We start from the raw sequence: 17365 nt of genomic DNA, 5'->3' as shown, positions 1-17365 counted from the left end.
GATATTTGTTTTACACAAGACAACATTATTCAAGGTTTATTGATATGTATGTATGTATGTATGTATAATACACACACATATAAATAAATATATATATATATATATATATATATGTGTGTGTGTGTGTGTGTGTGTGTGTGGGTGTGTGTGTGTGTGTATGTATGTATATATACCCATATACAGGTTCATATGTATGCTTACGTATCGTCAGAAATACACCTACATGAAAGAAAATGGAGAGATATTAGTTGACTGACCTATAGTTTTCAATTTGGATGTATGATTGTTTTTCCTAAGAACGAAGACAACTCTGAAAAACATTACCAAGAAAGTAAATGCAAATTTGCCAAAACAAATCAAATAGTTGTAACAAGTATTACCAGTATTTAATCTAGTATTTTTTTCCCTTTACACTTTTATTTTGAAATACCTTGCCAGTCCCAATTCAAGAAAAGTTTATAATATACTGACTTGTTTCTAGATCTTGGCCTCCGCTACCTATTGTCCAAAATAGATTTTATAACAACTGTGTCCTACTCTGAGATTCTGATTTAAACCAGTTTTTTTCACTCCGTTCCTCTTCATATATAACGCTTAATTTCACAGAAGATTGGACCATCTGACTAGATAGTTTGGCTAGATATAATCTGTATTATTTCACCCAGTTTTATTTGTCACTAGAATAAGAGTTTGATTATATTTATATATGATTTGTAACAAAACTCCAAAGTCAAGTCTTGGCCAAACTATTTTTCTTCTTTAGCTGAAACGTTATGCCTGCTGTTCGTAAGGAATTACGGGCAAAGCTTTCTGTAGGCCTGTTTAGGACGAGCGCACTTCAAAATACTTCCAAGTACCCTAGAAGTCACCTGTATTGTAAGTTAGTGACAAGGTGTTACCGTAGCCTGACTTTTTGAATTGAGGTGCGGTCAACGAAGGAGAGAAGGGCCGGGTACGAGGTGCTTACAAGCAGTTCTTTTTCCTTTTTTCTTCTACCTTTTCCCTTGATGCTCTACCTCCGCGGTACCACATCCGTCATTTCATCCACTCGAGGCGTTGAGATATTATGACCCTTACGCTCGCCTTTCTCTCTCAGAATAAGGACGTACTGCCTTAATGCTAATAAATCCTTAGAGATCATATAATGGAAATGTCAGTTCTGATGACTTTCTATATTTGTATTTTTCATACTCCACACCAATAGCTCAAAATAGATAATTCATTGAGTTGGGTAATTTATTTTCTCCACCGTTGAATCTAGAGATTTTAATGTCAAAGCATTGTTTTTTTTCATTTTTCTATTCTATTGAAAGGTACACAATACCAAAGTCTTAATACCAATGTACCATTAAACCATAAAAAAAATATCATCGTGCGTATGTTGCCATCAATCGCATTCCACAAGGTCGGTATTCGCTTAACTTCCCTTTTTCATTCTCTAGTGTCTTAGCCACCTTGACTAAAGGACTTTGAGTGTACGGACCTTCCACATTAGAGTCGGTCTTGGGGTCAAGAAGGTGGTTTCTACCGGTGGTTCCTACGGTCTCCGTGGACCTGGCGGTCTGCCGACTGATTTCCTGTGGGAATGAAAGCTGGAGAGGAGTTCAGGGAGACCTAAGGAAGTATTTGACGTCGGGCGGGGGTCATGCACCAAGGTGGGGTTGGGGACCGGAATACTACGAAATTGAGGAAGCAAAGTTGTTCCACCTTCTCCTTTCCTTCCCACGACTGGTTAACAAAAGGTTTACTTTTCCTTACAGAAAGGGTATGGCCTACTACCATAACCCGGAAGCCTGAGATTTTGCATGAAATATGAAATAGCAATACCTGGAAAGTTTCGACAAGAAAAGAAGTGATATACAATGCTTGGGAAAGTCATACTTCAATGACGAACATTCTTTGTGATCCAGTTTAGCTTTGATCGTAAGTCAGCAATATTTCTCGGTTCATTAGGAGTAGTGTTACAGCACTGCGTCAGGGCAGGAACAAGACCTTTCCTACTTTACCTCCAAACTATTTGGGGGCTATGGCTTTCAGTCTAAGAGTACCCGTCTACAGGAAAGACCTAGTTGGAAAAACAAGATGCTATAAGCCCAGGGGCCCCAACAGGGAAAATAGCCCAGTGAGGAGAGAAAACAAGGAAAAATAAAATATTGTAAGAACTAACATTAAAATAAATATTTCCTATATAAACTATAAAAACTTTAACAAAACAAGAAGAGGAGAAATTAATAGAATAGTGTGTCCGAGTGTACCCTCAAGCAAGAGAACTCTTAACCCCAGACAATGGAAGACCATGGTACAGAGGCTATGGCACTACCCAAGAGTAGAGAACAATAGTTTGATTTTGTAGTATCCTTCTCTTAGAAGAGCTGCTTACCATAGCTGAAGTCTCTTCTACCCTTACCAAGAGGAAAGTAGCCACTGAACAATTACAGTGCAGTAGTTAACCCCTTGGGTGAAGAAGAATTGTTTGGTAATCTCAGTGTTGTCAGGTTTATGAGGACAAAGGAGAATCTGTAATGAATAGGCCAGACTATTCAGTGTATGTGTAGGCAAAGGAAAAGTGAACCGTAACCAGCGAGAAGGATCCAATGAAGTACTGCTTGGCCAGTCAAAGGACCCCCATAACTCTCTATCGGTAGTATCTCAACGGGTGGCTGGTGCCCTGGCCAACCTACTACCTAAAGTGTCTTGAAGTTTTCCTTCATTGTCCTTAACCACAAGAACCTCTTTTGTCATCTGGGGAGTATCGACGAGCCTTCAAGAAGGCCCAGGCCCTAATTAGAGTTTTATAGGAGTCTTTTTAGGAAAAGGTTTGGTGGAAACGGGAGCAAGTGACTTCAATCCTTTGCTGTCAACTACTCCTAATTAGACTTTGGTTTCTTATTTAGTCTGAAACACTTTCTCTAGAGCGTTAGAAATATCTACTTGTGGGGAATCCTAATAATCATTTATCACTTAAATTACGTACTGCGTGAGAAATAAAGTGAACCTATTACGGTAAGGACAGTTTTAGCAGGAGTTTCTTCGGTGTAAATTGATTACCAACTCTTTTCACGATTAAAGAGGTGATTTGTGAGAAACGTAAGATACAGTACTCGGTAATAAGATGTCAACAAGACATTTTTTTGTTGCATTTAGGCATTATGAAAAACATAACCCCCCCCCCCATAACATCTATGTCCAAGGGGTTTAATTGTGTACCTTTATGTTCGTAGAGTATAGATTATATTGAGTAATGAATGCATTGCTAAGTCAATGAGACAAAGCAAATAGAAAAGCCACCATATGATTAAAATGTTGGACCTTTAATCATTTTCAATCGACAATACCGTTGAAACTGCGTTTTGAGAGAGAGAGAGAGAGAGAGAGAGAGAGAGAGAGAGAGAGAGAGAGAGAGAGAGAGAGAGAGAGAGAGAGAGAGCTGAATATCGTTAGAAGAGCAAGCTGACAGTGAAAGAAAAGACAACACAGGGATCGGAATGGAGAAACGGTTAACTATCTCCAGGGATTTAGGAAGCCGGCTGGCATTAATGGGCCTCTCGTCGTTTAAAGTGATCAGTGAAGAAAAACAGGAAAATTGAAAAGCTGACGATGAGTCACGGAAGAGGATTAAGAGCTGGGTGGGAGTTTTAAGACAACTTTTAGGGATTAGTGAAAGGGATTGAGGCGGAGGAAGAGGAGGAGGAAGCCAGCATTTCTTTAAGTGAGAAGAAGAGAGGAACAATAGGAGGAAGTGATTATTTGATAATTGATGACCGAGGCTGGGTACTTCAATGTTATAATTATTGTTTATTGTTACAGTAATATTATTATTATCATCAATTTTATCATCACATCACGGATAATGAATAGAAACTTAAAGAATAAAATGTAAAAGAAAAATAACAAAGTAAATAAATGATATATTTATGATAAAATAATAATAATAATAATAATAATAATAATAATAATAATAATAATAATAATAATAATAATAATACGAAATTATTTTCTCAGAATACTAAAATCAAGGGTTTTCTAAGTTTAACTTATTAAGTACCACCGATTCAACTACATTATCAGGAAGATAATTCCACCATTCGGTTAAATTTGGAAAAAGCTCATGACTGTTAATATCTCTAGTTCCACAATGTGCATTGATTAGTTAGGCAAGATCTGAATGCAAAGGATGGCCAGAACTACCTGAAGGGAAGAGATTATTACCAAGAGCAGTGGTAAGGAATTTAGTAGACTTATAAGTTTACATCCAAGAATCAACGATAGAGGTCAATGGAAAGACTGTTTGCATATCTTGTTAAGTAAACATTTTAACTAAGATTAACGTCTATAATAGGTATCATAATATAAGATAAAAATGGTTACTATTAGGTAAAAAAACACCCTCCTTATATCATAGGCAATGGTGAGGATATAAGAGTTGAGTGAGAAAGAATCTATTGGAAACAGATGACCAATAAACAGACAGCCGTTCGAAGACTGACTTTGGTAGGGGAATGGATGGGCAATCTGTGGTGTCGAGGCCACGGGTGAGGATGAACCCAGCGGGGTGACGAAGGAGATGAGGCTAAGCTGATGATTGTTTCAAGTGAGAGAGGAACCGGGTTTTTGTTTCATATTCTGTAAAGACGTTGAATCTTCGTGGCATTTTCAGGAAAAATATTTCAAATTCATGGCAATATCCTTTCATGTAATTATTCATATACTACACACACACACACACACACACACACACACACACACACATATATATATATATATATATATGTGTGTGTGTGTGTGTGTGTGTGTCTGTGTGTGTGCGTATGTGTATGTATGTGTGTGTGAGAGAATAATTGTAGTATGATTATGAGAGTTAGTGCATTATTAAAGAGTAAAGTATTACTAAGTACCCTACTTCAACTGATTGGCTGCATATAATGAGGTGGATAAAAAGTAATTATTAGTAAAAAGCCGGTATTAGATTGGCGCTTAGGTGGTGGCTGTGCCAAGGACGTCCAGAGGACTAATCAGGTTTTGTTATTTATTTTTAACGATGCCTTCTTATTTTTTTTCTTTTAAACTGGATACAATTAGTTGAAATATTGCTAAGCCCATATTATTACTTTTTTACAGTTATTCACACGTTCCACTAAGGGGCCATATTGTCAACGGTACCTTCAACCTGATTTGCCATCATTTCCTCTTGGTGGTAGAAAACTTAAATTAATTCAGCGTCTCTTTTGTTATAATTGACCTTTGCTGTCAGTTATATCCATCTTAATGTATCCGGAAAGTAGGCAAAAGGAAGGCGGTGAAACATGCGTGTAACATACATTTTCTGTACATTTTTTGTGTAATGAGAATTTGCAGTAAGAACTAAATAAAAATTCTTTTAGCCTCAACATTTTTCTCCAAGTAAAATCATTCTCTCTCTCTCTCTCTCTCTCTCTCTCTCTCTCTCTCTCTCTCTGTATATATATATATATATATATATATATATATGTGTATATATATATATATATATATATATCATTTATCTTTTTGCTTAGCCCAGTAGGAGAGTTTAAAGAATAACCTCACATATTTCAGCATCCCTGATAAAATGCCAGCAACTCAACAAGTCCAGGGTTGATAATTATGGTGTTAGGTGGCTGGCTGCCATGCTCAACTTGGTCTGTACCCCCAACAGGGCAGGGCTCCGAATCTTCATCTTGTTGATTGTGAAAAGACAGGGACAAACATGGCGCCAAAGTCAAGTTCGACCTTTGCAACTGATTGGTTAAACAACAGAAACACACAGCCTCAGCATGTGTGTGCTAAATGGTCATAATAACTTAATATAACTTCAGATTGCCAAACGACTTTAGTGGAAAGTCATATGACTTCAATCATTGGAAAATGATTTCAGTATTTGTTGAAACCGTATGTCATCAGTTTAAATCCAAGTAGTCTATTTTCTAATTTGAAGCTTTAACTATAAACTTCTGAGAGATTCATGAAAATATAACGTGAGAAACGTTCCTCATTGGCTTCAGTTTTGCTGTAACTAATGGCATCATCAGTATTTGCATTCCTCTTCAAAATGCCCGTGTCTCCTGAAAAGGTTAAGTAGGCTGTAAGCAGTAATAATTCATTCAACAAATCTCTCTCTCTCTCTCTCTCTCTCTCTCTCTCTCTCTCTCTCTCAGTTGTCAGACAGAAAAAGTGAATGTTTTATCTCGCAATGAAAAACTATATTATCTTATACCTTCCAGGAAATAGAAAATAACATTTAGAGACGATGAAGAATGTTGATCAGTCAGAAGAGAGAGAGAGAGAGAGAGAGAGAGAGAGAGAGAGAGAGAGAGAGACTTTCCAACAATCAAGTATTAAATATTAACAGTGGATTAGAACATATTATGTCCCATTAATCAGAAGGAATGTCCAACTCGTATTATCAAATAGGTGAACGAGATTTTAAGCTGCGGTATAGATAGATGGTTGTGAGGTTCTACCCCTGTGGAGTGTAGATTCATATTTAATATATTAAACGCTTATATGATCGTAAAAGTAACATTCTCTAATGACATACTATATATGATGCTTTGTAAAATTTGAAAGAACACAAGACACATAACCCCAAAAATTAGAAGCTTCACCAAAAATATAATTTTTTACAATGAAAGGAATAATAAAGAAACTTGCGTACCTTGCAAGTTATTCCTGAAAAGAGAGTATACATAGATTTGGATGCTTGGCAGTAAGCAGCATACAATTTCAGTCAACAGGAGCGCTTCACAAGCTTCATAATTATGGTAGGTTTGATTAACTCAAATGTAAGGTATTAAAATGGCACCCGTGTGTAAGAGATGTTTTCTTCAACGTTATAAAGCATAGTTGACATTTTATTGTTAATCAATGAAACCGAAGGAAAATGAATGCTTTATCAGTGTTACCATTAACTCTCTTCATTCTTGGACATTTTACGAATCGGTCTCCAGAAATTCTGGTTACATTGCCTAAGGCTATTTTACAAATACAATTTAGAAGGATTCATTTTCTCTTCAGATAATTTTCTTGAACTCATGAACATAATTGTATGTTTTTTTTTTTTTTTTTTTTTTTTTTTTGGGGGGGGGGGGGTTTAATGGCCTCACCACAGCAGACGCAAACACGTTTCACTATCTGAAAATGTATCGTTCGCTCTCTGTTTTCTTGAACCACAATTACAATCAATTTCTTAGGGATTTCCGTATGCAGTTGTACATTTTGCATGTTTATGATATAAATGCAGTTTCGTAATTTTCCTGTTCTTTATACATTTTTGTAGGTTTAAAGAGTAGCCATTTGATCTCATCCTTAATGCCATCATCTGATTTCATGGCTCAAAAGTTTTCAATTGCCCTCAGAGAGTATTTGCTTGACCTTAATTTTGAACTCTCGCCGTTGACGATCGCGGAGAAACAAGCAGTTATCAATTCAAGATGAAATGTTATTGTAACACGATCGGTGTCTTATAGCAGATGCGTTAAGATGATTTATCCGGAACAAGGACGATGAAATCCGGCAAGCAGAGGCGGGCGTCGTTTCAGTCAAAATAAGGTGATTAATCATAAAAAAAGCTTCAATGTTTTTTTCTTAAATCCGTCAGAAATAGGTTCATAGTACTCTCTAGAGTACATGATGTGTATAAAATATCGTGCATTAATACTATCACTAATATCCTAATTATCATTATCGTAAACAACTCCAGATTCCATAGTATTCAGTATAACAAGTTCATGGGTTAGTAGAGAAAATATTTGTATCATATGAGAAAATAAGTGTATTCTTTGTAATTATGTTTGCCTGGTGGTGATGATGGCAAGAAAATATAGTACCTCTATTGCCGTGATTTATTCTTCGCTTTATATGTAAGGTTTATCAAGGATGAAATCGCAGGAAAATCATGAATGATTGATTAAAACACGATGATCAAAAGTACTATTATTGGAGCTTTACTATTATTATCATTAGTGTTGTTGTAATATTTTGGATTTGAGATGGTCCTAATATTCACTTATATATGAATTAGAGTAGAATGAAAGTTATTCTTGTATTTGACGTTTATCACATCCTATCAATGATTTGCTTAAAAAAGTCTATTTTATTTGCATCCTTTTTACAACTCTCTCTCTCTCTCTCTCTCTCTCTCTCTCTCTCTCATATCGGGGCGGATGGCCTAATGATACTACTAATCATGTCTTACATCCACAACAAACACACATACGCACATAGGCCTTCCTGATCGTTAACGCCTTCTTTGGCATATTTTCTTTTACATCTGTTAAGACTTTCGCTTATATCGTCGGCGATTTGGTTGTGTTCAGTCTAGAAACTCACTGTTGTTATAATTACATCAGGCCTCTATTCAAAAGTGGACGATTTTTATGCCACCAGTTGAGAGAGAGAGAGAGAGAGAGAGAGAGAGAGAGAGGCGGTGTTTTATCAACAGTAACAATAACGGTCGAATCAGTATATATATATATATATATATATATATATTGTATGCACTGACAGTCCTGCGTTATTATGTAGTTCCCTTTAAAAATGTAAATTTGATTAGCCTAAATCTGTTCATGAACATAGCAAGTGCAAATATTAATGGAGTTCAATCAAATGAATTTCCAGTGAACAGTGGAGTACTCCAAGGGAATGTGTTATCACCTATGTTGTTTATTTTCCTCATAGATTTTGTAATGCATAGAACAGTTGGAGATGGCAGAATAAAGATTGGACTGGATTGGTAACAGGAAATTAGCGGTCCTAGAGTATGCTGACGACGCTGTCTTATTAGAAAAACATCGTAGGACTTGCAAAGCTTACTTACCAGACTGCATGGAATATCACATGAGGTTGAGCTTAAGATAAATAGATGAAAGTCAGAGACGATAAGAATGGAATATGTAATAAAAGATGAAATATCATTGAAAGGAGAAAGGAATAATGATGTAATATCATTTAAATATTTAAGAATATTTAAGAATTGAAGTTTAATGAAAGATTGAAAAAAGCATATCATACAAGAGAGATTACTCAAGTGCCATATGTGGATAAGATCATGGTGAAGAGTAGATGGAGATGGTTTAAGCATGCTCTTCGCACTCCCCAAAAGAGATTAGTTCACCAAACTTTCAACTGGGTTCCACAAGGCACTAGAAGAGTTGGAAGACCCAGGCCTACATGGCTGAGGAATATGAAGCGTGAAGTAGGAGATGATGAATGGAGAAGAACTGCTTTAAAAACTCTAGAGACGACTGACGAAATCTATCTGAGGCACTTTGCGTCAATAGGCTTAAGATGACGATGATGATTTAAACCAAGTAGCGGGTTTCAAATAACATATGAAAGTTCTGTAGGAGGAACTGTAAATATAACAACTCTCAAATATTTTTCCTGGATACACGATCATAACTGGCAATCGTTATCAGAAGGATAAAGAACGCTTAAGTTCATGTACTCATACATGCAAAAATGAAACATAATCATCTGTCAATTTCCTACGACCTCAAAAGTGCAAATATCAACGCACAAAAACGACAGCTTAATGTTACTTCGTTAAGAGTGAGTTTACCTTTTAATTCAATATAAAGCTTCTGAGATGTATTTGTGAGATTAGCCTTCCACTTGAGGAAAAGGCATCCCCCCCCCTCTCTCTCTCTCTCTCTCTCTCTCTCTCTCTCTCTCTCTCTCTCTCAAGAAATCTTTTTAGAATTGTTGTTCTTGAGGTAAAGCTTGGCCCGCGTTCCCGAGTTTGGTGAGGTTCCATTTTAGACAAAACATGGCTGCCTGCCTCATTTGACCTGAGACGAAATAAATAATTCTCAAGTTGAGCGCAGTAGCAGTTACTTATAGAGCTGAAAGTCGCAGTTGATCGGCGTCATGTTTTACTGTTTCTTATCGCCTTATCTGATTAATGGACAGCCTTACGATGCGCGTGCTTGTCCGATCTTAAAGACTGATTTCAGGGGAGGCGAACTTCTATTTTATCCTGAAGGTTTCAGTTGGCTTTGTACCAGCACAAGCTCCTGCTCATTGGGCAATTCTTATATAGCTATCCTGATAAATTTTGCTATACATTGTGCAGAAATATAAATTAATCTCCCAGCAAATCAATTATGATTCTATGATCATCCATACTTTACCCAATCATTGGTATGTCTCGGTAAAATAACCTAATGACAGTAACTGGAAGTACTGAGCACGAAAGTGGGAAGATCTTGAATTAGCTAACACATGAGTGCGTAAGTGCATGCGAGGCTATTGCAGTGTGATATGCCAGGCCAGTCATCAACTATCTATTGCTTCTTGCAATACCTGCATAATGGACGCTTAGTTCCCTTGTAGTGGTCATCTTCCGATCCTTTATGACTGGTCATTAGCAAAAACCTATGTTCGTACTCTCATAGGAGTTGCTCTCTCTCTCTCTCTCTCTCTCTCTCTCTCTCTCTCTCTCTCTCATTAATAGCTTTGGTTGCCATATTTTTTAGATATGCACCTGCATCAGCATCTCATGCTGTGTACCCACCAATGTCTTTTCCCTCTACAGCGATGAGTGCAAGAAATCTCTTTCCTTTCTCCCGCCCCTTGGAAGTATCAAGAATACAGGAATAGTTTTGTATTCTTATGAAATGCAGACATTTCTTCATGTGTGAACAAAGCAATTGACACCTGTTAACAATGATACGAAATCAGTTTTCTTTACCCACTTCAATTCTTTTCTTCTGCAAAGTAAGATATTCATGCTAAGTATTTCTCACTATGTATCTTCCTGAATCAGGCCCAACCTTCATCATATTGTGTTTTTACGAGTAGGCGACTTGTCAAGTCAAGATCTTTTTATCTTCTCTAATTTGTGTACAGTATTATAAACCTTATACCTGTTGGCTATTGACTCTGTCCATTGACACGGTCTACGAGTTTTCGTTTACCTTTGGGCGCCAATGGCGCTGTGGCAACCATTAAACTCACCCCCCCCCCCCCCACTCCCATTCATCTACCGAGAGTCTTTCTCCGTCTTTCCTAACCTCCCTATTACTTTGCTCTTTCTTGCCTTTGCCTTCCCCTCCTCCCCCGCTTCCTCTTACCTGCCTGTTTAGCTCCCTCCTAGGTTTAGCTTAACCCCTTCCCACCCGCTCATCTCTCTTCTCCCTCTATCCCCAAATCTTTATACATAACGTCATTTATGGAAACATCGAGTTCGGCGCGTCAGATGAGCCTTCTTAAATCGGAACCGGTATACAATTTAGGCGATACTGTATATTTTCTCTTTATTTTGAAAATGTAGGATAATTTGCTTTTTATCAAGACTGGGATAAATACACAAAATTGTGGATTCAGTTGGTTTTTACTAACTTGTTATAGGGATACGTTTCACACATTAAATGGAAAGGCATACACACACACACACACACACACACACATATATATATATATATATATATATTCTCTCTCTCTCTCTCTCTCTCTCTCTCTCTCTCTCTCTCTCTCTCAGACATATTGTTAAAATGTGATTTGATACAGAATAAACATCAAACTGCACATTTCAAGTTAAAAAAAAAAACAGAATGTATCTTCATTAAACACCCACTTTCGTTGTGCTCATTCTTGTGGATGTAATCATTCATATTTATATATATAAAAAAAAATTCTAACGATTCCTTTAAGGAAAGGTTAAGTAACTAATCATCCCCAAAAGACCTAACGAAGCCTAACCTGAATTATTGAAGAACCAAGGAAAAAAACAGACCAAGAAGCTAATCGTAATTACTTTAACGGAGTTTTTTTTTTTATAATTCTATGAGACGTTACCTGAGATACACTTTTTTTTCACTTTCGTCTCTTAACGTTTAGTAATATATTTCTTATGTAAACATTTCTTGGTTTGACTTTCGTTTGGCTTGCTGAAAAGTATCGGTGAAATTGTGAATAATGCGCCCACTTAGTCATTGCGGAGCCATATGTTGGCATGTCACCCGTTCTTCTAGAAAGTTGTAGTTTTGCTGTATCAGCATTTTACATTCCACTGAACTAATTAATAATTAGTTTATTTTGGAATTTAGTCATCGATATGAGCAAAAGAACGTATTTATGCAAATGAACGAATTAAATTTGCAATTGTAGATTACTGTACAGTTTGATAATCATAAATATTTGAATTTTTGCATTCCAAGCTTGCTGGCGTCCGCCTGAAATCCCCACTCATGGGTACAGGAGACTCGTACTTTGTTTGGGAGCGCCAAATACCTTTGGAAATTCCTCGTTGCCGACGTAATATTGCCATTAACAAAGTGACCATCAGTTTACTTGGTAAAAATAAATCAAAGGTAAATTTGTTGCGCAATATAATCAAATACATGAATACATTTTTGAGTGCAGTTGAAATAAATCATCGGGGTTTCCGATCTTTCCCTTGATGATGACGACAGTAAAATGAGAAGTGACAGAGAGAATATTGGAAATGGACACGGGATGTGGTGAGTAACATATAGTCGTGGTTGAAGAAACCAAAGATTTTGGTGAAAAGTTAATTTGAAATAGTGCTGAGTACGCAAGACAGAGAATGCTTAATAATAAGCTTGAAATCAAACTAATTTTAAACTTACCTGGCCAATGACTGGACTACTACTGTGAATAGGAAATAAAATCTGGTGTTCTCCGCAAAGTAACATTTTCACACGGGAAACTTGGCCCTTGTAATTTTTAGGCGCTAGTTGAATCAGTATTATAACTTCAAAAGTTCCAACTTACAGCAAAAGCTTTTATGCTGAACAGGCTTACAAAGCCTTTTTATAGTTTATATATGATATATATCTTTTGATGTTACTTTTTAAATTAATTTATTGGTAGTTGCATCAGCGACTGGTTATTTATACGAAAAATTTACAAGCTTCATTCAGGACAAGAAAATTGAGGCCTTTCAGTAAATACATTAAACAGGAGTGGTGAAATTTGGAATAGCAATCAATTGTTGCTTCTTTAGGAGCTAGTTGTTATCAAATAATGATTTAAATACTTTGATAAATCATTAGTTACGGAAACACTGAATAAGTAAATCACTGAATGAATGTCCCCAAAACACCATATATATAAATATATATATATATATATATATATATATATATCGTATTCGGATGTATTTTATAGTCCGAGAATAATTTACATTCGAGAATAATCCTGTTAAGATTTTTACAGTAAATATGTAATGATTCTCCTCTTCACGACATTGCTTTGAAAGTAATCGCATTATAAAACAAGCTGTTAAGTCCCATCCATTATGACTTGGCTCTGTTATCAAAAACTGATGGATGGCTTTTAGTGCAGGATGCTGTTGTCGCAGCGCTACCACAAACAATAAGGGAGGATCTTAATAATTTAAACTAACGTCACAACAACCAAGATCACCGATACCGATGCAAACAAGAAACTTGTAAAAAATGGACATGGAATTTAAGATAATTATTGGCATCATATAAAAATGTTATCTGTCATGACCTCCTTGGCGCTTCATACGTATCTTTGGCACTGAAATATTCTACTAAATTTCGTAGTTTTGATATATTTGTTTGACTTTATGGTAAATTTCCTGATTGCGCTAAAATCCTAATGAACGTCAACACACCAAGATCGATGAATTCATAGAAATCATCGAACTATTGTAATATCACTTAGCTAAAGAAAGCATAAGCAAGAGCGGTAACATCATTTACATAAATACAAATAGGATGGAATGCGGACGAATCCAAAGCTTCCAATCCCTCGCTAAGGGAAATGTGAATAATCAAAACAAGTGACTTTGTTGGCTGACGTCGCATCTAGGCTAAAGATTATCAACTCAGCGTCAGTAAAATATATATAAGAATTTTAACTTGTTTTTGTTACACAACATTTTCCCATATTTCGACCACAAAGGAATTAGAATCATATTGGTTTTGTAGTTCTGAATGAAAAGAAAAAGTGTGCTTTTATGTCTATGCATAGGCTACGTGGAAGTGACGTGTTTGGGACGGAAATTATATCAAGAAATTAATAATTCACATTTTGAACCCTTTTTACTAATCTTATCAGACAGACTACTTATCAACTTGTATCAGTAGATAAAGTTGTTTTCTCTTTTGCCGTAAAGCTTCTTGAAACGCTACTCTCCTAGTTTAATTTCATTTACGCACTTGTTGATTTTCTTAATCTTATTCGCATATTACGTAAAATAATAACCTAAACGTTCATCTCTCTTCATCATCTTTCTGGCTGTGTACATCTAAAAGCTGTTTCGTCAAGTTTACATAACAAACACGTGTATACATAAATACCCCACACACATACCTACACAGAAGCTCCTTTGATTTTCATGGCATCTTCATTTCCAGATTTTCTAGTTCTGTTGGAAGTTACCAAGAAATCGGGCAGCATGCAAGCCCGAAGACACGACAATCAAGCTGCTTTTTTAGGTGAAAGAGGTTTGGCGCAGAAATGCAAATTCCAAGCAAGTCTTGATATTCATCTTTTTTTTCTTTTTTTTTTCTTTCTTTTTTTTCAGATCGGGCCAAGGGTTTTATTATCAGTATTTTCCTTGATTTTTGGTTCGTTGTCACCATCACAATTAACTCTCTACTCGTCTTTGCGCATATTACTGTATTATATCACCCGGATAATAGACATTTACTGTTCTTTTAGGTTTTTGAAGGTTTCGGTATATTTATACATCTATGTTTTCTGACACACTGTTACATGATATAAGATAAGATTCGCATCTTAATTGTGGAAACAGACTATTTTAAGAAGAGTTTGGAGGTTGTTGAAGGTCTTGCTTTATATAAAGGTGTTCATCCATCCACGTGTAGTTCATATACCAATGCATACAACGATATTCATAAGGATGCATATTTTGTCTATGACTTGATTGTGGACGCAGAGATCACTTCAGGGGTTACTTTGAGCTTTTGAACGGCTGGTTCTACGAAGGTAGCACATTTGTATCCATTTGCACGGGTTCACACAAAGATAATGTGTCACAGAAAGTAGCTGTTCTTACAGCTATTAGTGAATACTTAAATTTCTTTGGGAAATAGTTGCTTATGGATTTATTGATCAACAAATGTAGCATACGTGTACGCGTACTCAATTCGATATATATATATATATATATGTATATGTATATATATATATATATATATACATATATATATATATATATATATATATCTGTGTGTGTGTATATATATAAGTATGTATATAATGACTGATAATGAAACAAGATTGGCCATCTCACCATTTTGCCTACAGTACGTGTTAACATGAGCGACGTGTCGATATCAACATGACCTCAGAAAGTCTTATATAAGATTGATTTAATGATGTGAAGAATAGAGGGAGATTTAGTTTCGTAGTCAACACGTCTGGGGAGGAAAATGTGTCCAAGTGGTGTCAGATGGCACCATGCAGACTATTTTCTGGTTGCGATGAATATTCTGTTACTCGACTGTTGACGAATTCAATTTCTTTTATCAGCTCCATAATTTTTCTTGATAAAGTTAACTATTGTTTTTCCTATTATTCCTTGTTATAGCTATCAAATAATAATTAGATATGTCACCTCAATTGTATCTTGAAACTGGATGAGGAAGATTTAAAGATATTAAAGGAAAACTCATGACCATCGAATTCTGCAACTCCTTTGCAGTAGATTGTTCCAGTCAAAAGTAACTAGTTTATGTAATCAAAATAATTAACAGACCCCACAAGGGACACGTTCACTTTAGATACTCACCTAATATAGATCATTTATTCCACAAGCCGCCACATTTAGCTGGTAAATGTGGTGCAGGTCTGACCTCGAGAGAAGTGACACTAGTTTTATATTTGCAGCGATCAAGATTAAACTCAGAACAGAAACGATGAACACACTTAGGGACTAATAACTTCATGCTTTCACTGTACTTTTTGTCGGCAGCTACTCAAGCAGTCCACTTCCATCGGTCAGTAAAAACACGGCGCTAATTTTTTTTTTTTTTTAATTATACATTGATGTGTTGTTATGATTTTTATCAATTAAAAGACCACTTCATAAATTATCCACAATCGCCTTCCGCCACTTGCTTGGGAGAAGCAGGTTTCTTTTAATTTATAACTTTCAGTTGTTTAACAAAATAAAAAGAAACCAAAATTTAGCGTTTCCAAAATCACACTGGTTAGAACTTCTCGTACATGTGTCATAAGGCATCAGGATTGAACACACTGACGATGCAGCAGTAGATGATAGTAACTCCAAGCGGCGTCGTGAATGAAATGTCTTGGGGCACAAGATAGACCTCGGGAGGAAAGCAAAACACGTCCGCTCACTTTGACTTACAACGACGAAATACGGCTTGGAGGTATCGCTCGCGCGGAATATACTCTCTCTCTCTCTCTCCTCTCTCTCTCTCTCTCTCTCTCTCTCTCTCTCTGAGCAGCAGCAGCAGCAGCCAGCCACAAGAGTCTACGAGAGTGGGTATGATGATGCCATACACTCGCTCAGTTCACACCTAACGGGGATACCCACGAAAACTAGCTTATATTACGTCCTTGTGAGTGGGTATTTCCTCGATTTCTAAGAATGCCCAACTGCCTCATCGATTGCAAATTCTTCCTTCTGAGGCACTGCATTTCCTCGCAGATGAAAAACGGTGTGTGGGTTTGTGAGGATGACTCGCGTGACGACATATGGCAGCTCCCCAACCATCCAATCAGCATCCCCTCATTCCAGCTTGGGACTCAGGCCCGGGATGTTCGCGAGAAAATCCTACTTCTTTTCAAGGGCTTGATGAACGCATTGCTGCTATGCTGTGTAATGTGTTCTTATATGAGGGGATTCAGAGAGAGACTTCTTGATTAGTGTACGTAGAGCTTAAGATATGATATCCCAACTGACGTTAGGAAATGTATTTTCATTTGTAAAACATTTCTTTAATAGCTCTAATCCAGTACTGAACGTAACAAATTATTATTATTATTATTATTATTATTATTATTATTATTATTATTATTATTATTATTATTATTATTATTATTATTATTATTATTATTATCTTTTAATCATCGAGTATTAGTAGATATTTAATCTACATTGTTTTAAACTGAGCTTCAATCTTAGGCTAAAGGTTCGTTTGTTTTATACTAAAACTCAAATGGAAAAAAGCCTATCCATTTGGATATTGCTCTTGTAATGGATGTTATCTTAATTAGAAAATCTTTAGATTAAATCAACATTATTCTATATCAACAATGACAATATCACATGACAATGTTAAGAGAGAGAGAGAGAGAGAGAGAGAGAGAGAGAGAGAGAGAGAGAGAGGCCCATTAAGATAAAAAATCATGAGACGAA

The 17365-nt window shown here is 36.2% G+C and overlaps 1 protein-coding gene across 2 annotated transcripts in view; it reads right to left on the bottom strand.

The window, feature by feature from the left end:
* LOC137626001 (uncharacterized) overlaps positions 1 to 16387 on the bottom strand; it is a 77164-nt gene extending 60777 nt beyond the window's left edge. For both annotated transcript variants that reach the window (XM_068357089.1, XM_068357086.1), the window contains exon 1: positions 15770 to 16387. Coding sequence is in view for 1 of the 2 variants with exons in the window: in XM_068357086.1 (XP_068213187.1) it covers positions 15770 to 15783 (14 nt within the window). In the remaining variant the exon portion in view is untranslated. The remainder of the gene's footprint in view (positions 1 to 15769) is intronic.
* Positions 16388 to 17365: the final 978 nt, after the last annotated feature.

The sequence above is a fragment of the Palaemon carinicauda genome, chromosome 33, assembly GCF_036898095.1.
Source record: "Palaemon carinicauda isolate YSFRI2023 chromosome 33, ASM3689809v2, whole genome shotgun sequence".
NCBI classification, from domain to species: Eukaryota; Metazoa; Arthropoda; class Malacostraca; order Decapoda; family Palaemonidae; genus Palaemon; species Palaemon carinicauda.
This window is presented reverse-complemented; position numbering and strand designations above follow the sequence as displayed.